At 44.7% G+C, this 26,183-nt stretch overlaps 2 protein-coding genes across 3 annotated transcripts in view; both read left to right on the top strand.

The window, feature by feature from the left end:
- Positions 1-74: 74 nt before the first annotated feature.
- On the top strand, positions 75-4,535 carry haus3 (HAUS augmin-like complex, subunit 3). 2 transcript variants are annotated; one of them, XM_056442730.1, is made up of 6 exons: positions 75-121; positions 1,132-2,180; positions 2,310-2,519; positions 2,784-3,016; positions 3,173-3,458; positions 3,901-4,535. In XM_056442730.1, the coding sequence occupies exons 2-6, from the start codon at positions 1,167-1,169 to the stop codon at positions 4,126-4,128; spliced, it is 1,971 nt and encodes a 656-aa protein (XP_056298705.1). In that variant the 5' UTR covers positions 75-121; positions 1,132-1,166; the 3' UTR covers positions 4,129-4,535. The 2 variants fall into 2 exon arrangements, with proteins under 2 accessions (XP_056298705.1, XP_056298704.1); XM_056442729.1 differs by lacking the exon at positions 75-121 and having other exon boundaries at positions 134-2,180.
- Positions 4,536-10,211: 5,676 nt separating this feature from the next.
- poln (polymerase (DNA directed) nu) overlaps positions 10,212-26,183 on the top strand; it is a 38,994-nt gene continuing 23,022 nt past the window's right edge. Inside the window, exons 1-12 of the mRNA XM_056443275.1 lie at positions 10,212-10,586; positions 10,780-10,949; positions 11,213-11,325; positions 12,645-12,781; positions 13,183-13,251; positions 13,334-13,394; positions 13,701-13,765; positions 17,444-17,527; positions 17,622-17,717; positions 17,915-17,971; positions 19,501-19,557; positions 21,831-21,896. Of these exons, the coding sequence (XP_056299250.1) occupies positions 10,212-10,586; positions 10,780-10,949; positions 11,213-11,325; positions 12,645-12,781; positions 13,183-13,251; positions 13,334-13,394; positions 13,701-13,765; positions 17,444-17,527; positions 17,622-17,717; positions 17,915-17,971; positions 19,501-19,557; positions 21,831-21,896 (1,350 nt within the window). The remainder of the gene's footprint in view (positions 10,587-10,779; positions 10,950-11,212; positions 11,326-12,644; positions 12,782-13,182; positions 13,252-13,333; positions 13,395-13,700; positions 13,766-17,443; positions 17,528-17,621; positions 17,718-17,914; positions 17,972-19,500; positions 19,558-21,830; positions 21,897-26,183) is intronic.

The following is a 26,183-nucleotide window of genomic DNA, read 5'->3' as shown; positions in this document are numbered from 1 at the left end:
TGTAGCTCCCAGCGTATGACGCAGCACGTTACGTCGTGACGTCGTCTCTGCGTGCCGGCAGTTTGGATGTTTGGCGCGAGCAGACCCGGTGCTAGCAAGACGGAGTTTTCAGAGTAAGCTTGTAAGTATCGGATGTGATAGTGAAGCTACTTGTTTCACGAATGTGTTTTTTGTTCCTGAAATAAAATACGAATACATTGCGTTCGACACGAGCTGTAGCGTTAATAGTTAGCACGCTAAACTTTTCTTTTTCTTTTTTTGTAACCGTTTAACTATAGCGGGCTCGTGCGCCGCAACTGTTTAGCGAGCTAAAAAACCTGCGCGAACTTACTTAAAATGGCGAATTTAAATAAAGATAACTGTTGTGACGGATTAACAATATAACGTTAACTGTGTAGCCACGCAGTTTACAATAGAGGGCTGTCAATACAATTTTAATTTCGCCTAAATTTGGGTGAGCCTCTTCGTGTTCATCATAACTGTCAGCTACCGTTTTATACAGTTTTATACAGTAACTGTTACCTGTAATGTTTAATTTACTTCCTTTATTGTTGACGTAATCTGTCACTGTCAAGCAGTTGTGATGGGACCTTTTGGATTAAACCTAATCCAGTCTAATTCAAGAACCCTTAATTTTCAATACATCTTCGAAGACTATTCTCATGTTCAGATTTAGCTGAAGCTGTTTTAGAGAGGTGTTGATTACATTTCGGAAGATGTTATTATGCTACTGTTGAATTATGTTATGTTTTAAGGATTTAGTGGTGTTTTTATCTAATATTTAGTCTAAACCCACCGATATGAATAGAGTGGTCAATACATTAGAAACGGAATTCAACAGCACCACAAACGTATTTATAAACCCTTCCTCATAACGGTCTCTACAAAACTTTAACATAACTTCAGCAGCTGTGCTCTGACGTATCATTACTTTTAACTGCTACTGTTTTATTTTTTGTGTGGTGTGTGTTCCTCTCACTATGTTGCAGTGTCTTAATAGAGTGTAGTGGGATGTTTATAACAATTAGATTATCACGAATATGCTTTGCCGGATATATATTCTCACACTCTTTGTATTGGTCTTCACCTAACCCTCCACAATCCACATTGTGCTGCTGTGTGACTGAATAGCACGACGCCAAGCGAGCGCACGGTGCGGACCCGACATGTTAAACGGTGGGCAGTTTGTGGAGGCCTTGGGCCGTCTAGGTTATCCTGGTGCGTCATCGCTGAAGGCCTCCGACTTTGACTGGCTGTTTGACTGCGCCCCGGACAACCTTCACTTCTTGCGCTTTGTCTGTCGGACCCTCAACCAGAGCAATGTTCTCACCAAGGAGGAGGCGCACGCTTTTCAGGAGCTACGGAAGTCCGGCAAGCCATGTCTGGATGAAGCAGCCTTAGGCGAGGTCCTTAAAACCATCGGACCTTCGGGCGGCAGTGCAAACATCTTGGGGCTCTCTTCTTCATCCTCATCCTCAGTGTTTGCAGCGGAGGGTGACGTGGCTACGCAGGACCTGGAGGCGGAGCTCCAGGCACTGCGTAAAGAAAAAGACCTGAAGCAACGGCGGTATAACAGGCTGCAGGTTGTGGCCACCTCCCGTGCAGATGTTGACCTGCGGCTTACTGGAGAGCTGGAGAACGCGGCATGTAAGCTAAAGGAGGCCGCTGCTTCCATTGGAGCTGAGAACGCTGACACCAACGCTCTGTTACAACACCTAAGGGATGAGGTGGGAAAGCTGGCTTCGTATCTCCCAGTTCCGCCAGAGGCTACGCAAAAAGGAAAAGAAAACCCCGTGCCCTCATTAAACTCCATCTCCAAAAGCCCCGCTGTCCTCCCCTCTCAGCTGCCATTGTATCCCTACCTGCACCAGGAGGAGCTCAACACTAAAACACTCGCTGTTTTCACCCAGAAGCATTTCTTCCACGGCATCTCTGACATTATTGAGAGTTCTTGCTCTGAGCGCTTCCAGCTCCTCGACCTCAGTTCTTGTGGAGATGAAGAGAATGAGCCAGAGGGGAGAGGGAGAGAGGAGCAAATGGTGGATGGCAGGAGGACAGAGATGGCCAGACTCCAGTGGTCCCATATTGTAGCCCAGTACCAACTGATGCAGGCAATGGCAGAGGAGAAGAGTGTCACGGCTGGACTGGATTGGCTCTCTGAGAAGTCCTCTTGTACCAAGGTAAAGCACAACATACATCGAGTTGTATCTCCTGCAAACGGCATCACAACTTTCATATCGTGTGATCAGTTATTACTATTCAGTTCCAGTCTCACGCTCTTCTTTCTTAAAATCTCTTCACTCTACCAGAGCATCTCCATGTCCTCCTCGCTGCATGTCCGTGAGGTTGTGTCCAGGAAGGAGCTGCATGCGGTGGAGGCTGAGCTGGAGGCTCTGCTCAATGGACCAGTACCCGCTGCCCTCAGAGAGTCAGCCAGGTTGCTTAATGTGCCGGTAGTGAGGGGAGACCTGGATCTGCAACTAGCCAGGCAGGACTACTACACCTCCAGACAGGATCAGGTTAGTTGGTGGCCATCCGTTTCATCCTCTCTTTCTGTAAAAACAAGTATTTCGCATGGGGTCAGGGTAAATTATCAATCATCTCTGAGTACTCTATTCAGAATTCAAATGTGTTGCTCAAGAACAACTTATGTGCTTCCAATCATAATAATATACCTTTGTCCTCCTGTTGAAAAGTGACATTTTTATTGAATATATCTAATATATTTTTTCTAATATTAATCTGCAGCCGTATTAAAATGAAATGTACGTGTGTCCTCTTAGGTTCGAGACTACCTACTCCGCCAAAAGGCGTCCTTTGAACTGGTGCTCCTGGGCCAGGAGATGGAGTTGAGGAGGTGGAGGCTGTGTCTTAAGCAGCTGGGGGATGTAAATAGCAGATTTGTAAAGGAAGATGAAGCAACAACCCTCAGAATTGAGTCCCTGGCACACCCTGACCTGGCTATCAACCCCAGGCCGAACCCTATCATCAGCTGCAAGGATGCAGCCTTCAGCAGGTAAGCATGTGGATTTGAGCTAAAAAGGGATTCTTCACTCAACTCCTCTACTGTGATGATGTGCTGTTTGCTTTGTGCCCACGACAATCTGTGTCCTTATTTAAGAGCAGGCTATCTCACGTTGCAATGCAATTCAGTTTGCAACTCTTTGCTCAGGCTGCTCCAGATCCTTGACCGTGATTCAGACCGCGGCCGGTCAGAGCCTTTTCGGACATATGAAGCGCTGGACCACGCTGCTCGCGACCTCGCAGGCAACCTCCAGGTGGCCCGAGATGCTCTAGCTGGGGCTGGCCGTGAGCAGAGCTACACAGCTGCTCGTCTTCACGGCGACTGCGAGGCGTTGCACAGGGCGATGTACACCGAGCTCCAGCAGCTGATCTTAGGGCCGCAGGTACGTCCAACGGCCACCACTGACCAGGAGCTGCTTTGCCCCAATGCACAGGTGGGTTTGTTTCCTTTCATCTTATGCACAGTCATCTTGGCCAACCACACAGAGTGCCTTTCAGAAGCAATCCTTAATTAATGTGAGTCGGTAGAATTTTAAATGACTTGTCCATATTGGTGAGGGAAGCTGGTAGCACGATATGTTCTTTTCATTTGCACGCTCTTTCAAATTCCACAATGTTGAGACGCACGTTGGGTATAAAAGCACTGTGTGAGTAATGGGCTCTCGGGAGAAACTCCTTTTCTGCAGTAAACCAGCTTTAGTTTCTGAAAATGTATTGTTTTTTAAATGTGAACAGAAATCTTTGCAAGTAAGTGCATTGTAATTTTGATAAATGTCCTTATATGCATAACTAGTTATGTTTGATTCATATCTGGGCTCACTTAGCCCTCTGGTTTTTATTTGTTCCTTTCTCATCTCTCTTCCTGCGTCCCTACAGGAGCTGACGGTGAAGCTCGTGGAAGCAGAGTCTCAGCTGCAGAGTTTGCAGCGTTTAATGCAAGAAATCATGGGGGAGGTTAAAGCCAAGCGCTCTCAGCTGGAGTGCAATGCCCCCCTCAGGCGGGAGAGGGAACTGTACATCTACTTCCACTTGGATTCCCGGCTGCTGAAGAAAGTAGTGGAAGATCTGGAGGCCAAAATAGCTTTGAAGAGAGGGCAACAGTAAAGGCTGCTCGGAGGAACGAGAGGCGGTTGTTGCCAACTTTTTCTGTGCTCAGGGGTCAACCTGTGTTATAAAGCGTCACGATATCGGATAAGTACACCGTGCTTTCAGTGGAGGAGGTTCACTAAGTAAGCTTTGCTCTGGTACAGTTTGTACAAGTGCGAACTTACTGCACCGTCACTTTGTTTGTGCAGAAGACGGAGAACAAATCCCCCGAGTCTTGATCTTTGGAACAAAACTCAACTTGGGGGAAAAAAGTTTGGTTGTTTATGAGATTAAATGCCGCAAATGTTCATTCCAAACATCTTTTACATAAACTAACCAGATCATTTATTGTCCAGCAATGTTCTAAAATACATGTCCTTGTTTTCTTTTTGTCACCAGATAAATAAAGTACAATGTTATCTTGATTAATGGAGTGTATTTCCGTTCCGTTGGGTCAAATGTGTTTTTGAGATGCCAGTTCAAACCAGATCTGCGTGTAACTGACCCGACTCTCCCCTTTGTTCTGTTTAGGACATTGACAGTTGAAGAGTGATATCCTCAGGTACAGAGAGAGAGAGAGAGAGGAAGAGAGGGAAGAGATGGAGCAGTCTAGCAGCAGCTTGTACTCTGGACCTCTGTCCCAGGCGGCACAGAAGATTCTGGCTGTTCTGCGGGCCCAGAGTCCACATGCAGCCAGACGCAACCACGCCTACGATCACAGGCGAAGTCAGTCAGCGGGCAAGCGGAGAGAATCTTACGTCAGCTTGTTGCAGTCTATTACGACGGAACCAGATTTCCTTTAAAGCCACTCGGGAACTGGTTTTATTGTATCTTCCTTGATTGATGTTGATGAAATTTTCATTTCCCAGTTTTAGCCACTTTGTAATCAATATTTTCAACTTTAAATTTTGTCGATTACTTGACAGAAAGCATTTGCTTTAATTATCAAGTCGTGTTTCTACAGCATTCTTTATAAAAGAATGTGCCACTTCACTGTGTGGACACGTACTGCATGTTTCCTGTTAAATAAGGAGACATACTGGTTTCTATACATATGTTTTGCATTGTATGCAATTTATTTCATATTTTATATATTTATTTAACCAGAGTTTATTGCTATCTCCTTTTGTTTCGTATGAAGTAGTGGAAAGGAATAATGGCAGCCAGAGGGAGCCCTGGGCTCAGAGCAGCTGGAGCATGAGTCAGGAGCAGAGCAGAGCCAGAGATACAGAGCGGTATGTCGAATTAAGGAGCAGCTACACACCGATACAAAACAACATGCACTTGTATTAAGTTGGATTATCCATTTTATTAACACTATACTGTGGTCATTAATGTCAGCAGATTGGTGCAGACACATCTTGTCCTGTGGTGTCATGTAGTAGTTTAATAAAGCATATTAGTGCTAACATGGCAGAAGGCCCTCACACTAATTGTATGGTTTGACTACTGATGCCGTAATATAATCCTTAATGCTCGTTTAAAACAGAAAACAAGTCTAAATCCCTTTCATGGCTCAGCCCATGGTCCAGTCTCCAGGTGTCCTCCTCTTCCACTCCTCAGCGTGACGCCTCCAACCTGTGGCAGAGCTCTCGGACCTCGGCCGGCTATCGGGACTCTCAGACACCTGACGCCTCCCAACGCGATTCCTCCCGCCAAAGGCAAACGTTTCCTTATCAGGGGTCCCACAGAGAGAACTCCGCACCCCGTGGTTTCCAGTCCAGTCATACTCTGTCATTCACTCAGCACGAGGAGATGGAGGAGTCCGTCTCCCATAGAAACCGACGCGCCTCACTGTCCCGCCAAATACCAGAGAGGATGTGTGAACCTCAATCTACACCTTGGAGGAAGTAAGTAGTGAAGAAAATGAGACTAATATGTTATGGTTGTTAGCAAGTGTGTTCTTTTATGGATGCAGAACATGCTTTTTCTTTCATAGCTCAACTGAAGGAATCCGGACACCTTTCATCCATAATCTTTCTGCAAACACGGAGGTTTTGTTCCCCACAAGCGTGCAGCGCAATGCCCGTGAAGAGGAGCGTGCTCTGGCTTGTTACAGAGCATCTTCTGGCCTTAAAGCAGGCGAAGAGACCGATCATTTCACGTCAGATGCACCGAAAGAAAACGGAGATTCAGATCGCTGGAGCATCTCCAGAAAGAAGCTCGACACCATCGTAGCGTTGGACAGCGAAGCAAAGCGGAAGCTTTCTCCATTCAACCCCACTGAAGAGGTCATTGGTGGAGGAGATGGTGGAGGCCTACTGTGTCAAGATGGACAGCAGAGAGTGGATTCAGATATGATGCAGGCAGGTACAGCACAAATATCAGGCAGAGACCATGAAATGCAGGCTGGAGTAACGTGTGCAAAGACGAGACGTTGGGATGAACACATGTCAAATGAGAAAGGATCAGCCATTCAAATGGAGGGTATTCTACTTCCGGGAACCAATGAGAACACCCGTTTAGACACACATTCCATAATTCCAAGTAACATGGACAAAAGCCTCTATCCTGAGGTTGCGAAGTCTGGGCAGGAGGAAGATAATGACGTTGAGTACAGACTTGATACACCTGAACCAACACCTAGCATTGAGGATAAAGAGATATCTCATACTGGCCGTCCCAGAAATAACATCTCACTATCTACGGGAGAACCCGAGGTGAGCCGCTGCCAAGCTGATACCCCTCGGACTGTGAGTGGGACTGTGACAGCAGAGGAGCTCCCCACAGAGAACCCCCGGATGCAGTGCGAGCCCACCACATCAGTCCCGGGTGACACCGCTGCTGATCTCCTGGAGAGAAGCACAGAGAAGAGAGAAGATGTGAGGGAGGTCGATTTGGAAGTGCAGAGCGGGAGCTGTGCAGGCACCGAAGATAAGATGGAGACGGAGCAGCGCCATTGTTCTGATGTCCGAGCAATAGAAAGCCAGTGTGAGACAGATTATAGAGAGGTCACTGAGCCAGAAGAAAGGGGGGCCGACCGAAATGAGTCTGGGATGCCACCTGTGGTCAGAGAAAATGGGAGTACAGGTAAATGCATTCATATTAATACTGATGAACAGAATCTTGGTTTCTATAATAAGGTGATAGTCTTTAAATTGTATCCGTAGTATTTATATTCCAGTTGCCCGTATCAACGTGTTATAAATGTATAACTACTCCGACTCAGTGATTGAGGTGGTAGAAAGTAGTTTTAACTTTTAGAAGATTTCAGAAAATAATAGGAGGGAAAGAAATCTGCAATATGGCAAGTTTATAATGAATGAATACCACTCGATGGTGCTAGAATACCTTTCTATCCGTAAGGAGTCCATGCACTCCAATGCAAACAGTGTGTTTTTGTTTTGTTGTCAACTTGTCACACTCAGTTTTCCCCAAACGGCGGGCTCTATTTAAACAACTCGAGGATTATTAATGCTACCTATAGAAAGGGGAGATAATTATTATAATGCTACTTGAGAGAGTATTGGGGGCTGTATTATATGAACGAGTACCGGATTAATCCGCTTTACTGGAAAATGCTACAGCTTTAGGGTTTATAGAGCTACACTTACAAGTTAGTGCAGTTCTCTGACTAATACAAATTGTGGAGCCTTCCTTTGATGCCAGTTGCCCGCTAAGAAAAACGGTGCTCGAGGTGCAGAAGCTTTTGAAGTCGTGTCAAACAAATGCTGGTGGCTGTCAGCCAGCTTTTTTAATCGGAGGCGACAGAGCCTCAGCACTGACGAGGGATGTTGTGTGCTGGCTCGCATTACAGCTGCAGGAAGAACGCTCGAGTCTCAGCTGCTGAGACAACGCTGAGTCAACTCGCACACAAACACACACACACTCGACAACACACACGCAAGCGCATTGCAAGTTGTCTCGTAAACAAAATGTCCTTGTTGAGGTCTCACGCATGCACCGCGTAGCGCCCGGACGTGCCTCGTCCAACACGTGCTTGCATGAGGGAGCGGGGTCGTCGATAGAGGGCATGTCGGTAAAGTGACGATCTGATGGAAATGCTCTTATCTCGTCCCCCCTCCTCCCCGTAGAGGACTCGGGGAGAGGAAGTAGTTCCACGCCAACGTTGTCCCAGGAGTGCAGGCCCAAAAGGTCAGGGTTCAGAGCGCCCTGTCTCCCTGGAGACCACCAGCACAATAACAGCAAACACGTGAGTCTTTAAGTGTGTAATAATACTGACACGGCAGCACACGACAGCTGACATGCCTCAGATCCATAAAAGCAGCAACGTGAGGCACTTTAAATGGGAAAAGTTAAGCTCACTTGCTTCCACGTGTGTACTTTTCTTTTAATTTCGAAATCAGCGACACACCAACAAGTCCTGAAATTTTAATAGCTGCTTTTAAAGGGATTAGGCTTCTATTTCCCCGATGCACATGGAAATCAATCTGGCTCGCGTGGAACCGGGTGCTGTCGCCAGTATTGCGGCGCGCTGACAAATGATAGCTCCCCAATGAGTCGTAAAGTAAGAAAGAAAAAGTCCTGACAAAGTAGCCGACGATACATATTGGCAGAAAAGAAGAGAGAGCAGCAAAGACAAAGGACGATAAAGGGATGTGGAGAGAGGGAGGGTGTGGGAGAGGGATAGAGAAACGATGCAGCGAGAGAACTAAAGGGGAGAAAAGTGGGAGAGGCTGAGAGATTGAGAAGGAGAGAAAGAAGGCTTCACGTTATTGCTACAATCAGCAGAAAACACCAATCCATTCCCTCGCTCCCTCCCTCCAGATCCTAGCACTGGGCTACGAGCCAGGGCCGACCTCGGTTTTCTATCTAGATCCTGGGGGGGTTCACGACTTTGTCAGCAGGAAAACGGGTTGTGTTTACAGGCAAATGAGGAAGACTCTCCCCAGGGAGCTGAATCACAGGAATTCCTCCATATTGCTGACATACGGAATCGTGTGCATCCATGAACTCACACGTAGTCGGAGAAATTCCTCCGAATACCCGACTTCACAACTCCTACCTAGATTTCGAAGAACGTAAGTGCTCGTGCACGCGCTCGGCGCCGCTGCATAAATAAAGAGCGGCGTTACAGCTGTGAATAATGGAGATGTTTTTAAGATGCTGGGAAGGTTACAGGGAGGTGAGGGTACAGTTTTGGGAGACGGGACTCAAAGTTCCCCTCCCTCCTCTTCATTGACCTCTAGGGAATCATAACATATCTGTTTGATGTCAATCTTCTATATTTTGGTGATTTGGTCATATCTATTATTTATTTTAGTCTCCCAGTGCTCACTATGTTACATCATATTTATTACATTACATACGTACACACCAAAGAACACATACTTTCTGTATTCATATATACGTCTTAGACAAATATTCATCTTCATCCAGACAAAACACGCTGTTTTTTTCTTCATGAAAAATGAATATATGTGAACAAGCACGAGTGTCACACTCGTTCAGGCAGTCAGACAAACAGTGACTTGACTGTCTGTGTTTCTGTCTGGGCCACGGCGCCGGCGGCTGAATGAGAAGAGCGTTCCTCTCTTCACATCTTACCCTTTCCTTTTTCCTTCTTCCTCTCTTCCCTCTGTATTGCTCACCTGTTCACTTCCTCTCTCTCGCATAGTGTGTGTCATCTAAACATGATTGTAGAATAATTAGATAAGAACCGTTGTCTGAATTGTGCTTCTAAACTCATTTGCTCTTCTGTATTGATTTTCTGTGTAACAAAGGACACTCATGGAAACGTCAGAGGAAGAAGCTTCAGCCTAGCAAGCGCTTCTGCTGCAGGACGAACCTCCTCCTCGGGACTGGACTTGGCCTCGTATGTCACAAAAGCAAGCCAAGAAATGGGAAACGGCCAACTACGTACTTCGCAAACTCATTCACGTCATCCTCCTCTGATCCCCTCCTTCCCCTTAAAGAGGAAGCACGAAGTACTTCAGCGCCAATACGCTGACCCCCCTCCTAAAAGCTGTCCAACCAGGCGTCATCCAAAATGGGAAGCACCTCAGTCTTCTCAAGAAAAGGCAAAGGAAGGAGGAGTAGGTGAGCTGAAGAGAGCCAGGTCCAAGACCTGTGTCCCTGAACCCCGATCTGAACCGCCAGAGCCTCAGAATAAAGTCAGTCCTTCACATAAAACAGGAACAATGTCGGGGATGCACGAAGACTCGTGTGCCCCGGAGCAAACTCGACAAATCCGGCAGAGAGCTAGGAACGCTTCCAAACAGACCGCATCGGCCGTCACTGGCAAACCACGTAAGCACAAGCAGGCCAAATGTGGGCCCGGCCAGGAGATAAATGGGCCAGAGCTATTTCGTGAAGCGGCGGACGGCAATGAGCTCCAGAACCAATCTAAAGCCGGCTGTCTGACTGCTACCCTGACCTCTGACCCCAGAGTGAGGGATTCGTGGAAGATGAACCCAGACGAGAAAATGCAAATGCTCGAGAGGGCGGGGAAGACCAAGGCGCTGGTGCTCACCTTGGTGTACCGAGATGGAACCACTCAGTTGGACCCAGAACAGGTGAGCAGAGCTCGGCTTCAAGGGGTTTTATTTTTGTGGCGGATGAATTCGAGAGACTTGACATTGTGATTGGCTAAGTTACATTTTAAATAATGGTTCTAGTTTCTTCAACTGTAAAGGAGCTATCTGTTGTGGCTCGCTGCTTTATTGACTGTTTGCTCCCGTTAACGTCCGTCTCTGATCCTCGATAAAGAAGCTCACTCCAGAAGTGTGTGGCCTCCTCGTACTGATGAAGAACAAGCTGGACCGCAGCGCACCAGAGGACTCGCTGGAGCCAAACGACTGTCTGGTCTACTTGAAACTGGAACACACACCTGCGTGGGCCCAGCAACACACACACCAAAGCCAGGAGCTCTTTACCAAGTGCGTGCGTGTGTGTGTGTCTGTGTGTGTGTGTATGTGTGTGAATATAGATTTGTACTTTTGTCTAGCACATGTCCAGTCCTCCGACCACTCAAAGTGCTTTTCACACGATGTCATTTCCTCATCCACACACTGCTGGCAGTGGATGAAGTGAGTGGACAGTAACGTCCACTTATACATTTGCTTCCATAAAAAACAAACGGCTGATGGTTTCATTCTGATTTAGTTCAAAACAGGAGCACATAACTGTCTGTGTTTTGTAGAGATATGCTGCTGCTGGTGCTATCGAGCTCTCAACCGGCGGTGTGCTACAAAGCCAAGGATTTACTTTGTACAGCTCTGCAATTTTACCGACCAGAGCTCAGCTGGAAACAAGGTAGAGCACACACGCAAATGCCAAACGTAGAAACACGTCGTACAATAGTTTACTCCGACATCAAAACACTGCTCTCATCATCATTGTCATTTTGTCTCTTTAAGTATCAAACGTTGAGGCTTTCTTTTTTAGTATTTCTTTATTCCATCGAGTGTTGTCAACAGCATCAGGCAAAACATCCAAAGCACAAACAATGAATGTGTATACACAAAACAAACACACAATACAGTGGAAAGGTGGTAGTTTCTTCCCTCACGAACAGTGTTGATGATTTCGGTGACATCTTTAGCCCTCCTGTGACCTTCAAATGTACTAACATGACCCCAGCAATTAAAACCTACAGAAAATGATTAGAATTAATATTGTTTCCCAAGTTGAAGTACCAGGTACTTTATGTTTGTTTGTTGACTGCCTAAATAGCCCTTTAAATAAATAAAAAAGTTGATATTTACCTTCGCATTGAAAATGCAGAAGGTTATGTTTTGATCGCCGTGTATTTATTTATTTATTTATTTATTTGTATGCGTGTTATTCGCAGAACTCAAAAAGTATTGAACCAAATCGCATGAAATTTGGTGGGATGATTGGTTATTATCCGGGGACCAGTTGATTAGATTTTGGGATCGATCGGGTCAAAGGTCAAGGTCAAAGGTCATGAACAGGTCAACATCTTCTTGAATCGCATGACATTTGGTGGGATGATTGGTTATTATCCGGGGACCATTTGATTAGATTTTGGGATCAATCGGGTCAAAGGTCAAGGTCATGGAAAGGTCTAAATCTTTTTTTGACCATAGCACGATACATTTTTGTCCAATTGGCATGCAACTAATGCCAAAATGTTCATTATTCAATGCCCAATCTTGTGATATGCGAAGGTATGCGCTCTACCGAGTGCCCATTCTAGTTCTTATATGTTTTACACAGTGAAAAACAGCCAAAGAACACAGATGTTTACAAGTTGTGTTCAGGACATTGAAAACATATCATCATGTGAATTTCATGTTTTCCCAGTTGTCCCCCATAAATTAGGAAAAGTCATGAAATATGAATATAAAAAAAAAAGATGTCAATCATTTTTTTAGAGACGTTAAATATTGAATGGGGTCAAATTGACCCCAAAGGTAATAGGAGGGTTAGAAGAAAGAAGATACTTGCCAAACATCTCCTGCGTCACACAGCGGCAAAACAAATGGCGGCACATTTCTATATTCCTACAGATGTGATGTAATCTCCAAACATGTGGATCCTCTCATCAGTACACAGTGCAGCATATTGAACACGGCTCAATATCATAACGAGCTGTCCTCTCTCTCCAGTGGCAGGCTGTCGTATCCATGACCCGCAGGTGTCGGGGTGGCTACTGGATCCTGCAAATCCCTCCTCCTGCTACCCGGAGCTTCTCAGCAGACACAGCAAAAGGCCCCGTACGATACCGGCCATGGGAACCAAGAAGGTTAGGGAAGGAATGCAATGAGGACACGGATCTGTCGCACAGGAGGCTGTTGCAGTAGTCTAGTCGAGAGGTGATGAAGACGGGGATGAGTGTTTCAGCAGGCTGAGGAGGAGGGGCAGGGGGGACGGGAAATACTTATTTGATAAAAGGTGTTTTTTGTGATGTGATTGACAAGGCGTTCAAAAGAGAGGGTTTGATGGAAGATGACACCAAGGTTGGAGATGCAGGGCCAGAGGGGCCATCGGAAAAGTTGTGGTAGTAACATCCACTATTTAAGGACAGGGCTGGAATTTACATTTTGGACAGCGATGCCTCGAAGACCGGCTCCCTGGTACCTGGACCGCCTATTCTTCCTTGAACTCCATGAATGTGTAAAGCCATTGCATCATCCGCTCTCTCAGGTGTCTCAGGTCATCTCAGGTCTCTATTCGCTGTACTGGCTCAACATGGAGCTATGCTTTAAACTACAGGTTAGTTGTATGTATGCTCGCACGCCTGTTCATACAGTGTAGACACGCAACACTTTACCTGACCGACTACTTGTGTGCGTAGAGCCAAGGGCTGTGGCGGCTGTACTCGGACATGGAGCTGAACATGATCTCTGTTCTGGCAGGTGGGAACCATTTTTCTTTTTCTTTTTTTTTCTAGTATTACACATGTTGGGATACTGTGACATCTTAAAGTTTTCGGCCTTACGAACTGCCATTTTCTTGAAGAAATATCCCTGAATAACCAAAATAAGCTTGGAGTTTGTCTCGGCTAAGACGAAGACACAATATTACATGACTACAAATGTTGTCAATGCTCTGATTCAATCAATAGTGTCCATCCTTCAGATTTACACGTCCCTGTTCTTTTCTCATCACCATTCAATTCTGAATTCATAATAACACATTAAACGTGTGTTGTGGGGTTTCAGCCATGGAGAGCCATCGCATCCACGTGGACAAAGAAGCTCTTAAGAGAACGTCAGAGCTGCTGGGGGTAAGGATCAACATCACCCATCTATGCGGTGCATTAAATGTTATGGCTAATGTATTTTATAGTTTCCTGTTTAGTGTTATTAATAAATAGAGCATTTGATTAATAGAGTTTTCCATTTGGCTGACGGCAGAGGTGACTTATCTCTCACAGCCAGGAGCTATCACTGTTTACCTCATGGGGAATTTTGATTTCCCTCTTGAAAACCAGGCACATGTTAGGTCATCTCTATCGACACAGATTCTGTCAACAAAGGGAGAAAATATTTTGGAATCTGAAGCGTTCTGGGTTTCATTTCTTGGACAAGTTGTGTTGACCAATCACGCTCGAGCAGTCTTCGGTTGGATGCAGGTAAACAGTCCGTGTGGAGAGCAAACGCGTTGGTCGAAATGTAATGTGTGGACCCAGCGGCCGTCGTCTGACAACGAGTTTGCTTTGATTGGTTTAGAAGCGGCGTGTAAACTGGCCACCTGTGAAACAATCTGCACTTCGTCTCTGAACTCAAATTCCAGGCTCGCATCTGAAGTTACTCATCAGATTGTAAACAATGAGCAGCGCATGGAAGAGGAAGTCATGGCCTGGATATCCGTTGGCTTCACCGGAACCCAAGAAATAAAACCCCTTGGACCGATAGCTGATGGTTCCAAGATTTAATTTGAGGTAACTTAATTTACCTGTTTCCATGCCTGGTTTTAAGTGAAATACTGCAGCAGCACAGGGCGGAATAAGTGTTCTAATTCATGTTAACAGTCACAGGGATTTATAGACACAAGTGGGTCAATGCTTTAGCTCCTATTCACAACTGTAATCTGTTGTGATATGAATTTATTTTACAATTATGAATTATGTGCATGAACTGATCTTGTGATCTGGAGACGATCAGAATTATACCAAGAAAGCGCATCGTAAGAATGTGATATTCCTGAACAGTCTCCTAATCTTCAGCTTATATAAGCGTACAGCAAACTGGACATTCTGAAAGGCAGTTACAAAATAAGATTATTTATCTTGCGCAACACCTTGTGTTTTCCTCAAACAAACATAATAGAAAAACTTGCGTGCAGATATGAAGTTTAGGGGCAGCTCATATTTGTACTGAATCACTCTCAGCTGCTGTATTTATACAAATGGGAACAAAACAGCGTTAGTATACGAGAAACAGGAGAAAGATCTCTGGGGAAACCACAGAAAACAAAACCCTCTCGAGCCTGAAATGGAAAGGAAAATGTAATTTTTCTTTTTCTTCTTGTGGGTAGGATTATTGATGTGGTGGGCAGACATCCTGCGGGACCTGTCCTGTTTGCACACAGATCAAAAACAATCCTGGAGACCACATTTGAGAAGAATCACAGACACACACACACACACACAACAAAGACACACAGACAGATATTGTGAACTTGCAAGTTCCAGCAGGGGTATTGTTGTGTAGAGAAAGTAGTTTGGTGTCATGCCGCGTTACTATAAATAGGATGGAGAGACTGTCTTTCTCCTTCAGGAGGCTTAGCAGGAAGGAGCGTCGCTGTCTGCCTCGACACACACACACACTGAGGCACTGAAGTTTCTGCAGACTGCGGCAGAGTTATATATGTGTGTGTGTGTGTGTGTGCGCTTGTGTTTTTGTAATATTAAGCTGTGAGTGCACTCACGCATGTCCCTGTCCTGTTGAATTACTGTGATCTGAGCTGTCAAGTTCACCCGTCTCGACACCAAATGGAGGATTCCTCATCTCACAAACGTGCTCACGTGCTCTTTTGTCTCGTCAGCCGGCGTTAGTTAAATTCAGTCGGGCAAACGTCACGTCGTAAACCTCTTCCCCGCTCTGTCTGTGCTATTGAGACACAATTCAGATCAGACGGACATCCTTCTGTGCTCAACCATCACGTCAGCTTGAGAAGTCCACTCTTTGATGAGGTTCCTGCTACACCCGCTACGTTTGTGGGTCGAACACAGGACTAAAGGGCGAGCGTCCAACATTGACGAGGCAGTCTGGAGGCTGCTCTGGGCGGAGAGCGAGAAGTACACCTTTTTTATGCCAGCCAGCTCCTCCAATTTTTCCTCTTTCGCTTCTTTTTCCTCGTGTCTGTCGGGCCTCTCCACCCATCTCTTCTCCACCCTCCTCTCCTTCGTTGCTCTTCCTTGTCGCCCCGACAGCTGTGCCCGTCGCCGGTCACGTTCAGTCCGGCTAAAGTCCCGCACACACCGAACTCGACTTCAGCCAGACGCACAAACAATGTGCCAATAAGCCGTTGTTCTGACATGTACCTGAAACATCTTCACACCACTCTCGTTGACCACTTGGCTTCATTCCAGACGGCCATAAAGATATTTGCGCGGTGGAATGAACACTTAAGACGAGGGTGAAAAATGAGAAGAGCCATCTGTGCGTTGCCCTCGTGACTCGAGATCAGCTTCACAGCCGACACACACTCCCACATCTCGGCCTGACTGTTGGCCTTTCCCTTGAATGTTCTCTGTCCGACCCCGTGTCCAAACCAGTCTCTCTTTTCCTCTTTCTGTTGCTTTCCATCTGCGGTCTCTCTCATTTCCATCACCCCATTCTCTCCCCTCTCTTTCACTTCTCTCTCTTTGCCCCTGTTCCTCTTCCCTCGCTCTCTTGTTCACCTCCAAAGTGGTTAAGAAGTTTTTTATACTTCAGTCAGACTTGTAATGAGCTGCTGGTGTGTGGATGTCACCCCAGTGGTAAAGAAAAATGTATATTGTATGAGCAGGAATGTGTGTGTGTATGTGTGTGTGTGTGTGTGTGTGTGTGTGTGTGTGTGTGGACATGGATTAGGTTTTTTATCATTTGAGTGTTTGTGTGTGTGTTTTGGCTGTGTTAGTTATTCTGTGTGTGATCTTAATGCGCTGTGTGACTGATGTGTGTATTTCACAGATTTCAAGGGGCGTTGTCTTTTGGCCATCGAGAGGAAGGAGAAACTAGTTCTGTCTCCTAAAATAACCTTGCGTCTTCACAGCAGGGTTCAAACCCAGGCCTACAAAAAGTTTTCAATAATGTATTAAACTTTAAAAGTTTTTGGCAAGATAACAGTCGCCAGGCTACAGAAATGAGTTATCTCATTATATTGGCATAAATAGACGACCGTCTCCCAATATTTTAATTGGCGTTACATCCACCGAGTGAGAGAAGGGCCAATCTGGAGAAACACTCACAAAGATGTGAGATATCTTGATGGCATTAAATGCACTTTACTCTTGATACATAGCGCCTGGCATAAAAGTGAATTTATTTTAATAAACATGATTTAAAAAGTTGAAATACATGAAATGAAGCTATTATTATCAAATGTAAAAAATGTAGACTGACTTTCCAGACTGTGCTACGTTCTCAACTCCAGACAACTTGACTTCTATAGTCCAGGTAAATTAGTTTGGTAATCGTGAAGGTTATCAGCCTTTAATATTGCATAACAACACATTTATTTATAGATTAGTTCTTAGTTATGAATATTTAACGACAATTTGTATTTGTTTTGAGTGGCTACGAGTGACGCATTGTTCCAGTTACTGATGGATGTTTATGATCTGACCTTTGATTAGTAAATTCGTGCTGGCACTTTGCCTAAAACAAAGCTTAAAAACACATTTCTTTATAAACCTTGATCTTCTCTTGTTCCCTCCCTGCCTCTCACTCTGACGTTCTCTGTCTCTCTCTGTCAGACCAAGATGAAGCAGTTGGAGCAGGACGCCCACCGAGCAGCAGGACAGATCTTCTTGGTCACCAGCAGCACTCAACTACGAACAGTGTGTACACGTCATGGGTTCGTCATTGTGTTTTTCTCTGTATTGTGTGTGGGTTTTCGATGTTTTGAAATATGTGGTTTCACAACGTTTGAAGGTCCTGTTTGAGAAGCTGTGCCTCCATGAGCGCTGCGAGAACAAGAAACTTCCCAAGACCGTCAATAAACAACAGCAGTCAACATCAGAAGCTGCAGTACGGCGCACACAAACACACACACGTACACGTGTTGATTTAGTCCTTTAATCACAAAAAAAACCAGCTCGTTCTTAATTGAAGGTACAGAGGCATACATATATACACCTGCACATCTAATTCATGGAATGGATTATCATTGATTCTTAGTATTTGATGAACAGTTCATCTATCTTCTTTGTCTGGTTTTGTTGTAGTTGTTGCAGCTTCAGGACCTGCACCCGCTGCCAAAGATCATCCTCGAGTACAGACAGGTCAGACATGTTCTCAGCTGCTTCTTAATCATATGCCGTGCTGGTGAGAATCATCGTATTTACCTATTAAAATTAGGGCTGTGAAACGAGTAAAAATTTTAATCGGGTTAATCAAAGGTTTTTGTGGATTAATCATGATTAATCACATATTACCGATATTCTCGGTATATTTTGTGAGAACATAGAGATTTATGACAAAAGACGGATATATACATTTATACATTCTTCTATACAATGGTGCTGCAACTCAGCAGTTATTTAGCAGTTTTCTTCCATATGGAACATTAATACATCTTCATCCTAAACAGAATGTTTAACCCTCCTGTTACCTTTCGGGTCAATTTGACCCCATTCAATGTTTAATGTCGGTGTTCTTTGGGGTCAATTTGACCCCAGGCTGTTTTTCACTGTGTCAAACATATAAGAAATATCAACTTTTTTATTTATGTAAAGGGCTATTTAGGTAGTCAACAAACAAACATAAAGTACCTCACACTTAAACTTGGGAAGCAATATTAATTCTAATAATTTTCTGGAGGTTTTAATTGCTGGGGTCAAATTGACCCCGAGGGTAAAATATGTTAGTAAATGTAAAGGTAACAGGAGGGTGAAACAGAACATTTTTCTCTTGTTTGTCAACCATTAACTCCACCATGATACAATTTAAAGGCCTCTAGTCTTCCTCTAGCAGCTGCTGAGGCAAACTGACTGTGTGGGTTTTCTTCATGAACTGGGCCGTGATGAAAGGGACGGCGGGGACACCGCTGCAAAGCTGAAACCTCACCGGCCCGGACACGGGGACAGATTGACAAGTGACTTTTTTTTGCTCGGTCCCGATGCGCGCACGGAGCTCTGTGGCGCGAGACGGAGATCGATAAGTGTTAACGCAACGCGAAGAGACAGAAATGACATGCTGCTGTGGAGATACGATCAACAACAGACGTTTAGTTTAATAAAAGAACAAAGACGTGCTCTAGAGAACATGTCAGGGAGCGGGCCAATCTCTTTAATGTCATGCGATCTACCGACACTACGCCGCGATCGACTGGCAGGTCGCGATCGACGTGTTGAGACCCTGATCTACAGGAAGTAAAAGTCGTAACAAGGTTTCCGGAGGTGAACCTGCGGAAGGATCATTACCGATGAACAGACCGTCTGCATGAGAGCGGACAGAGTTCAGATTGAAGTGGTGTATTGGAAGCTCATTTTGCAAGTGACTTTTTTTTCGTCCCGACGACCAACAACAGACGGATTGGAAGCTCATTCTGCGCATGCGTTAAAAATAAATAACTAGTTAAACCTGTAATTTAATTAACTGAGTTAACGCGTTATTTTTCACAGCACTAATTAAAATACAATCTTACGGTTAGAGTTGGAGAGTCGTGTTATAACCATTCTGTTGAAGAGGAACAGTGTGTAGCTCTGCTTTTTAAAGGCTCAACTAAAGCACGGGGTTAAAGGGCGACGTCGTGGAGCGGCTTCATCACCCTTGACTTTCCTGTAACAACAGTCTGCGTTGTAACCCACAGGTCCACAAAATCAAGTCCACTTTTGTCGATGGGATTCTCTCATGCATGGCGAGCAAGGTGAGCCTACAGCAGTTGTCAAATGTAAACTTATTCTCACAAATTGAACAAACAACAATGTCTTACAAACAAGATCTTTTACAGGAGTGTAACCCCCTTTTTGCTTACTTTGAAATGTGGATTTTTCTAGACCTTCCTAATACTATTATCGTTGCTCATGCTGGTGGGAATATCAGTCATGTTACTGCTGTTATATATATATATATATATTTATCAGGCATGAGAATCCCTCACCTTTCGGCGAAATTCGCCGTTTTGAAACCAAAATAGGTGACTTACGTGAATCGTGTAGATCCGAAGAGTTTTTGTTTTGGGGTAGGGGGGGGGGTCAATTGGCCGGCCGGCGTTTATGAGATTGGAGTGGGACACGGAGAAAATGTGGAGTGGGTGCTCTTCGCAATAGAACATCTTTGATGGGACATGTCGCGTCTCGGCCAATCAGCGTCAAGATGTCTTCAGCGTTTGGGGGTTCAGGTTAGCTTGAATGTTAGCCGCGACATCTGCTGCTGTCACGCTGCACGGTGTAGCGACACTAACAAAGTACCCGTACGTTAAACACAACGTGATTTAGCATATGTTTAGTATCGATACTTCATTAAAAGAGCGATCAGAGCGCACGCGCTGCTCCGTGTCGAGCTGTCTGCGCACACTGCGCTGCGCAGCTCACAGCGAGAGAAGTGGCGCAGCTTTAGAGACTTCGGCTTAACAAATAAAAAGATGCCAGAAGTGAAATGCTTCAGTCTGTAAAGTTGTGTAACTCTCCAGCTGCTCATCCTGATGAACTCTGTATCATCTGGTCAGAGACTAACGGCCTCATAGTGTATAATCAATGCTCTGATGGAACCATGTAGTTTCATTCATATCTGGCTGTATTAATACTAATATTACTGCCATTTGTTAAGTGTTGAAAAAGTTGGTAAAAAGTGAACCATACAGATGTTTTATTTATTACTATTATAGATAAATATACCAGTCTCGTATTTATGGTACCATATTGTTTTTATGGTATTGTATTGAATTCTGGTATTGGGTATCATGATATTTATGGCAGGTATGTAATATGTATAGAAGTTATAATATGAGTATCGTGACAAACAGGTAGAGACAGAACAGATTCAGGGAAAAGTCCACGAGGACTGTTCAGGAAAAAAAAGGAAGTTGGTTCATGAATGACTTTAACCATATTATATATAATGACAATGTATATTTGTTATTACTATCATTACAGGGCTGAGTCAGAGCGGAGGACCTTTTGTTCTTATACTGTTTATTATCATTATTTAGATTTGTGGTCAGAACAATAAAATGACTAGTTGTGGTTCTAAAAGCTTTGAGGCTTCAAAAAACGTGGATGTGGTGTGGTGAAGAAAAAAAATCACCTGCACCCCCCCCCCCCGTTGTCACCTTTTTCACCCCTCATGAGTTTGCAGGTATGAATACTAATATTACTGCCATTTGTTAAGTGTTGAAAAAGTTGGTAAAAAGTGAACCATACAGATATTTTATTTATTACTATTATAGATAAATATACCAGTGTCTTATTTATGGTATACTGTTTTATGGTAATGTATCAGTAGCCTATCATGATATTTATGGCAGGTATGGTATAAGATCGTGACAACCAGGTAGAGGCAGAACAGACTCAAGGAACAGACTCGTGGCTCAGCAGAGCTCAAGACTTGAAGACTTGTTCACGCCAAAAAAAAAGGAAGTTGGTTCATGAATGACCATATTATACACAATATTACTATTATTATAGGGCCCGATCACTGACTTGGTGGCAGAATGGAGGACCTACAGATTACAACGTCCGACATCGATGTTCGTGGAAGTCACCAGCACCCCCCCCCCCCCCCCCCGTGCGCCTATCCTTCTCACCTTTTTCACCCCTGACCCGTTTTCATGCCTGATTTATATGTAGCACAATAGAGCACAATAGAGCAGCAACAGTGTGGGTGCGAGTCGTGCTTGTTGCACCAACGGCACTACATTCTACAAACAGCTTGTTCAGATCGGGCATCAAGCTGTCGGACGAGGTGTTGATGGTGGTCGGTCCAAAAGCAGAATCAGAGAGATGATGGTACTGAGGCTCACAGCTGTTGTTTTCAAGCCGAGTTGGATATGAATCACCTATATAGAAACATTGCTGGTCACATAGTCGACTCATGGAAACATGTATGTTATGTGATGGGAGTATTTCATTGTGGTTGGACTAGTTGTCAATCTGTGCCTCTAAATGTTGGTTTTCTCTGACTCCCTTTCCACCACATCAGAACTCTGTTTCCTCGACATGGAACCAGACAAGTGCTGTGACGGGGAGAATCTCAGCCAAGCACCCAGTAAGTACAACCGGACACACCTCCCTCTGGCTTCATTCATTTTTCTTTATTCATTTGATCTTGAAACCAGCTATCAGGGTGATGTTGTTCACTCTGTGGAGCTCTCCGTGGTGCTGAACTGCATGTCTGCAAAACCTACAGACTGAAAGATCCCGGCATGTAGGGTACCTCCAACTAACACAAAGTGAATGTACTATTATTGGAGAATACCACCCATGTTTTCAGTTTGCTGGTGTGTAAAATCACATTAAAACAGAAGCAGGCGGTCCTGTTTTGGGTTTTAAGCACTGGGTGTGAAACAGGGTCTTGACAGTCATGGTCGTCATGACTTTTTTTCACATTTAAAGTGAGAATTAGTTTTTCGTAAGATTAACAAAGAAATGGAGTAAATTCATGAAGTGATCACCAAAAGTTCAAGGCTATCTGTAGAAGTACATACAGTATTAAACCGAGACAGAATATGCTGGAGAATACATAAATCAAAAAAACGGATCCTCTGTCTCCCTCTCGCACTCGTTTGCTCCCTCGCCTCAGTGTGGGGCGATCGATAGCTCATTTCGACATTACCTAGCTGTCAGGGGTCCAGCGGTTCTGTCACTGAGCACTGCTCTGACACACACACACACACACACACACACACACCACACACACATAGACATTTAACTTTTCTGATCTCACTTAGCGATTTGCGGCTGGTGTGAGCTCCTCTGTGGGCTCTAGCTGTCCTGCTGCTGCATGATATGTCTGTCTGTATATATATATGTATGTATATATATGTGTGTGTATGTATATATATGTGTATATATTAGTGCTGTGAAAAATAACGGTCATACTGCCAATAGGTTGGCTCGAGTCTACTGCGAGGTCCGTGGTAGTAGTATTCGTAGAAGTTTCCGTAACAGTATGTCTTGTTACAGGGTGGGTTTGTTGACCCCGCGCCCAACCCCCAACCCCCAACCTGGTGGACCAGGTGCTGTTTTTTGTCTGGATTCTACCTGGAATACCTGCCCGACATAGAATAGAATATACACTTTTATTAATCCCCAAGGGGAAATTAGTTCTCTGCATTTAACCCATCCTTAGTTATTAAGGAGCAGTGGGCTGCGGTGAAGCGCCCGGGAAGCAACTGGGGGTTCAGTGCCTTGCTTAAGGACACTTCGACTTGCAACTAATGGGGAGAGCGGGGATCGAACCCACAACCTTGCGGTTGCAGGACGGCCCTCTTACCCCACTGAGCTAAAGCCGCCTGCTGGGGGCTAGCCCCCGTCGGTATCGCTATCCGGGTCACAGAGACACGCAAGGTTCCCCACCACGACAAGGTAGCAGCACAGGGGGAACAACGTATGTGTATATATATACAGGAAGCATGAAACACTATTTTCAGAAACAGTGACAATGAAAATATTCAACCACGTTTATGCCAAAAAAGTAGCCGGACACTACAGGGAATCGAACCCCATCCCAGTAAACCAGGAGTACCATTACCAGTGCCTTTGTTCTTTTGGAGGCTTGTGGGTTATTTTAATTTCTAGTTAACTAGGATAAAATTAAAATGAATAAGTAAAATAATCAATACAAAATCATAAAAAAATAAATAAAAATAAAAAGTTTGAATCCTCTCAGCGCCTTATGCTGCGTTTACTCCAACTGGAGCTTGTTGTTGTCCTCAGCCTTGAGGTCGAGCGGCCTTTAGGTCGAGCGGCCTTGAGGTCGAGCGGCCTTTGTTTCACCGTCTCGTTCAGAGCTGCTATGTCTCCAGCTGGTCTTTGTTGTTGACCTGGCCTCGTGGAGCTCTGTTTGGAGGGAAGTCTTTTCTTTAGTCACAGACGATTATTTTCCAACCGCTCGAGATTCAAAGTGTTCTCAAACTTGATCTTGTTGTTAGCCACCATCTCGGTCGTAGCTCTGACCGAGACCTTCAGCCCCGCAAAGGGCTTTCTCCAGTGGCTCAGTTCTCCATGCGTGGGTCTTCTGAGCGTCCTCACTGGTGGTAACGCTCTCATGATGGATGATGAAGGGTTTCTACGCGAAAAGCTGCATTTCTCCAATGACTTGTTTGTTGATACATGTCTTCTGTAGCTAACAAGTTGATCTTGTCTGAGTGCGCTTTGGTTCTCTGTGCGGTTTGGTTCTCTGTGTGTGTTGTGCCGAAATACTCAACAATGCTCTAAGAAACTGAAATTGTTGTCTCCTATATATTGGCATCCGTGACAACACTGATTAACCCCCCATCCCTCCTTCATGATTTTGTATTTTTCCAAACGACTGAATGTTCTGTATACACCGTTCTGTATACCCCCACTTCTTGGAAGTGGTATTATTCTTCATTCCTGTGTTTGCAAAATCAATACAAAATCATAAAGAAAAATAAAACAAATAAAACAAAACAAAAATAAATAAAAGTTTGAATCCTCTCAGCGCCATAAGCTGCGTTTACTCCTGAGAGTTTAAGCGGCTTATCTCCATGGCTTTACCCGCGTATGACTTTAAACACCTTAAAGTCTTTTCTTTGACATCGGTACTAAATTCTCAACGGTCCCATCGCCCATCAACTCTGAATCCTCTGAGCGCCTTATGCTGCGTTTACTTGCCTGAGTTTACCCGCTTGAGCTTTAATGGCTTTTCGCGGTTTCACGTGACTCGCTTACACACACAAACTGCCATCGGCAGGGCGACGCTTCCTGGCCTTCACGACGCCGTTAGCTAGACACCTCGTACTTTTGAAGTGGAAACACATTCTCCCGCCGACACATAACAGTTGGTTTAAAGAGATCCTAAATCATATAACACTTTTAAAGATCAGATTTGGACTCAGATTCCAGTGAATCCTTTTGAAGAGACCTGAAAGCCTTTTGTTAACTATTTGAACGCTGCTGCAATCCAACAGGAACTAGTTAACTAAAAGATTAATCCACAGAAACCTGTGATTAAAATTTTTAATCGTTTCACAGCCCTAATTATAATATATATATATTAGGGATGCTCCGATCTGATCGCGCCGATCCATAACGGCCGATATTCCCCTTATCGGTTTTGATCGGCGTTCTCAAAACGGCTGATCAGATGACATAACATCTGCGAGAACTCTCAGAGACGTTTCAATGGCGGCGCATCGCAACGGAGAAAATGCGCCCGGCGAGGGCCGCAGAGGGAATCCTCACGCACCGAGCGGCGTCCCTGTCCCGCTGAAATGCGGTCAACTCAGCCGACACTCGGATCTCCGCGGTCAACTCAGCCGACAAATAATGTCTGTGCCCCTATAGACTGATGTTCACGGTACATGCATTAGACCGGGAGCGCACGAGGGTTTTGATAAAGTTAGCGGAAGGATTCACGTGACACAACATCCGGGTTTCCAAAGTTAGCGGAAAGAACCACGTGAAAAAACATCCGTTTTTCAAAATAAAATGTCGACAAATCAAATACACTAACAAATAAAAGTAAACAATGAACTGATTTGGTATCTTTATAGATCGTTCCTGAGATTTAGCTTAAATTATGCTAAAATTAAAACATTTTTACTGTACCAAGGAAGAGTTTATAAAAATAAAGGTCAGACTTTTGTATGTTAAAAAAGCACATTTCTGATTATTTCTGATTGATTAATTTGCTCAAACTTAAGTAATGGATCCAACCAGTTTGACAGCAATCTAATGTAGAGAATGGTAAAAAAAAAAAAAAATGAACAAAGTGATCCACAGAGGAAGATATTATGATTATATTCTTCATTTAAAAGTTCAGTTCAGGCTGTGACAGCTTGGAGACAAACTCTGCTGCTTGATTAATCAGAGCCGGGGATCATTCCACCCTTCGTGAGCCGAGTCCGCTCCCTCTTGTCTTTTTTGCTTTATTACCGTTCTCGCATCCACGTTAAGTTCACTCATTAGTCCCATCATAATGTGGAGTGGAATGTGCTGACTCACTCGCATGTCGTATCCTACTGCTTTAAAAGGGGGGAAAGCTGCGCAATAGTTTGGGATTTGGGGGGGGATTTGTTCACACACATACACACATATTCAAATAAGGAGTGCTGCAGAGGGTTTTAGCTTTCTTCTGGTGTGGGTTGAATTGAGGTGAAGCCAAACTGCAGCAACAAAGAGGTGCCTGGATTAAAGCAGCTGTAAACTGGGGCTGAGTTTAAAGCTGCGGATATACAAACAGTCAGGAGGAAGGCGAGGGATGGAGGGAGGGAGAGAGGGAGGGACGGACGGACAAGAGGAAGTTCAATCTTTCTGTGTCCTCTTTGGTTGCACTGCGACACTATTAAGGGTCTAAAAGTGAGGGCCT

This window comes from Pseudoliparis swirei, chromosome 21 (assembly GCF_029220125.1).
Source record: "Pseudoliparis swirei isolate HS2019 ecotype Mariana Trench chromosome 21, NWPU_hadal_v1, whole genome shotgun sequence".
Classification (NCBI taxonomy): domain Eukaryota; kingdom Metazoa; phylum Chordata; class Actinopteri; order Perciformes; family Liparidae; genus Pseudoliparis; species Pseudoliparis swirei.
The sequence above is the reverse complement of the archived record's forward strand: the minus strand, read 5'-3'. Positions and strand labels throughout refer to the sequence as shown.

Bases quoted from the DNA above. Each gene is read 5' to 3' on its own strand.
- haus3 (XM_056442730.1), top strand. From the start codon at position 1,167: ATGTTAAACGGTGGGCAGTTTGTGGAGGCCTTGGGCCGTCTAGGTTAT. The intron at 2,181-2,309 runs GTAAAGCACAAC...TCACTCTACCAG, and splicing joins AGAAGTCCTCTTGTACCAAG to AGCATCTCCATGTCCTCCTC. The intron at 2,520-2,783 runs GTTAGTTGGTGG...GTGTCCTCTTAG, and splicing joins ACACCTCCAGACAGGATCAG to GTTCGAGACTACCTACTCCG.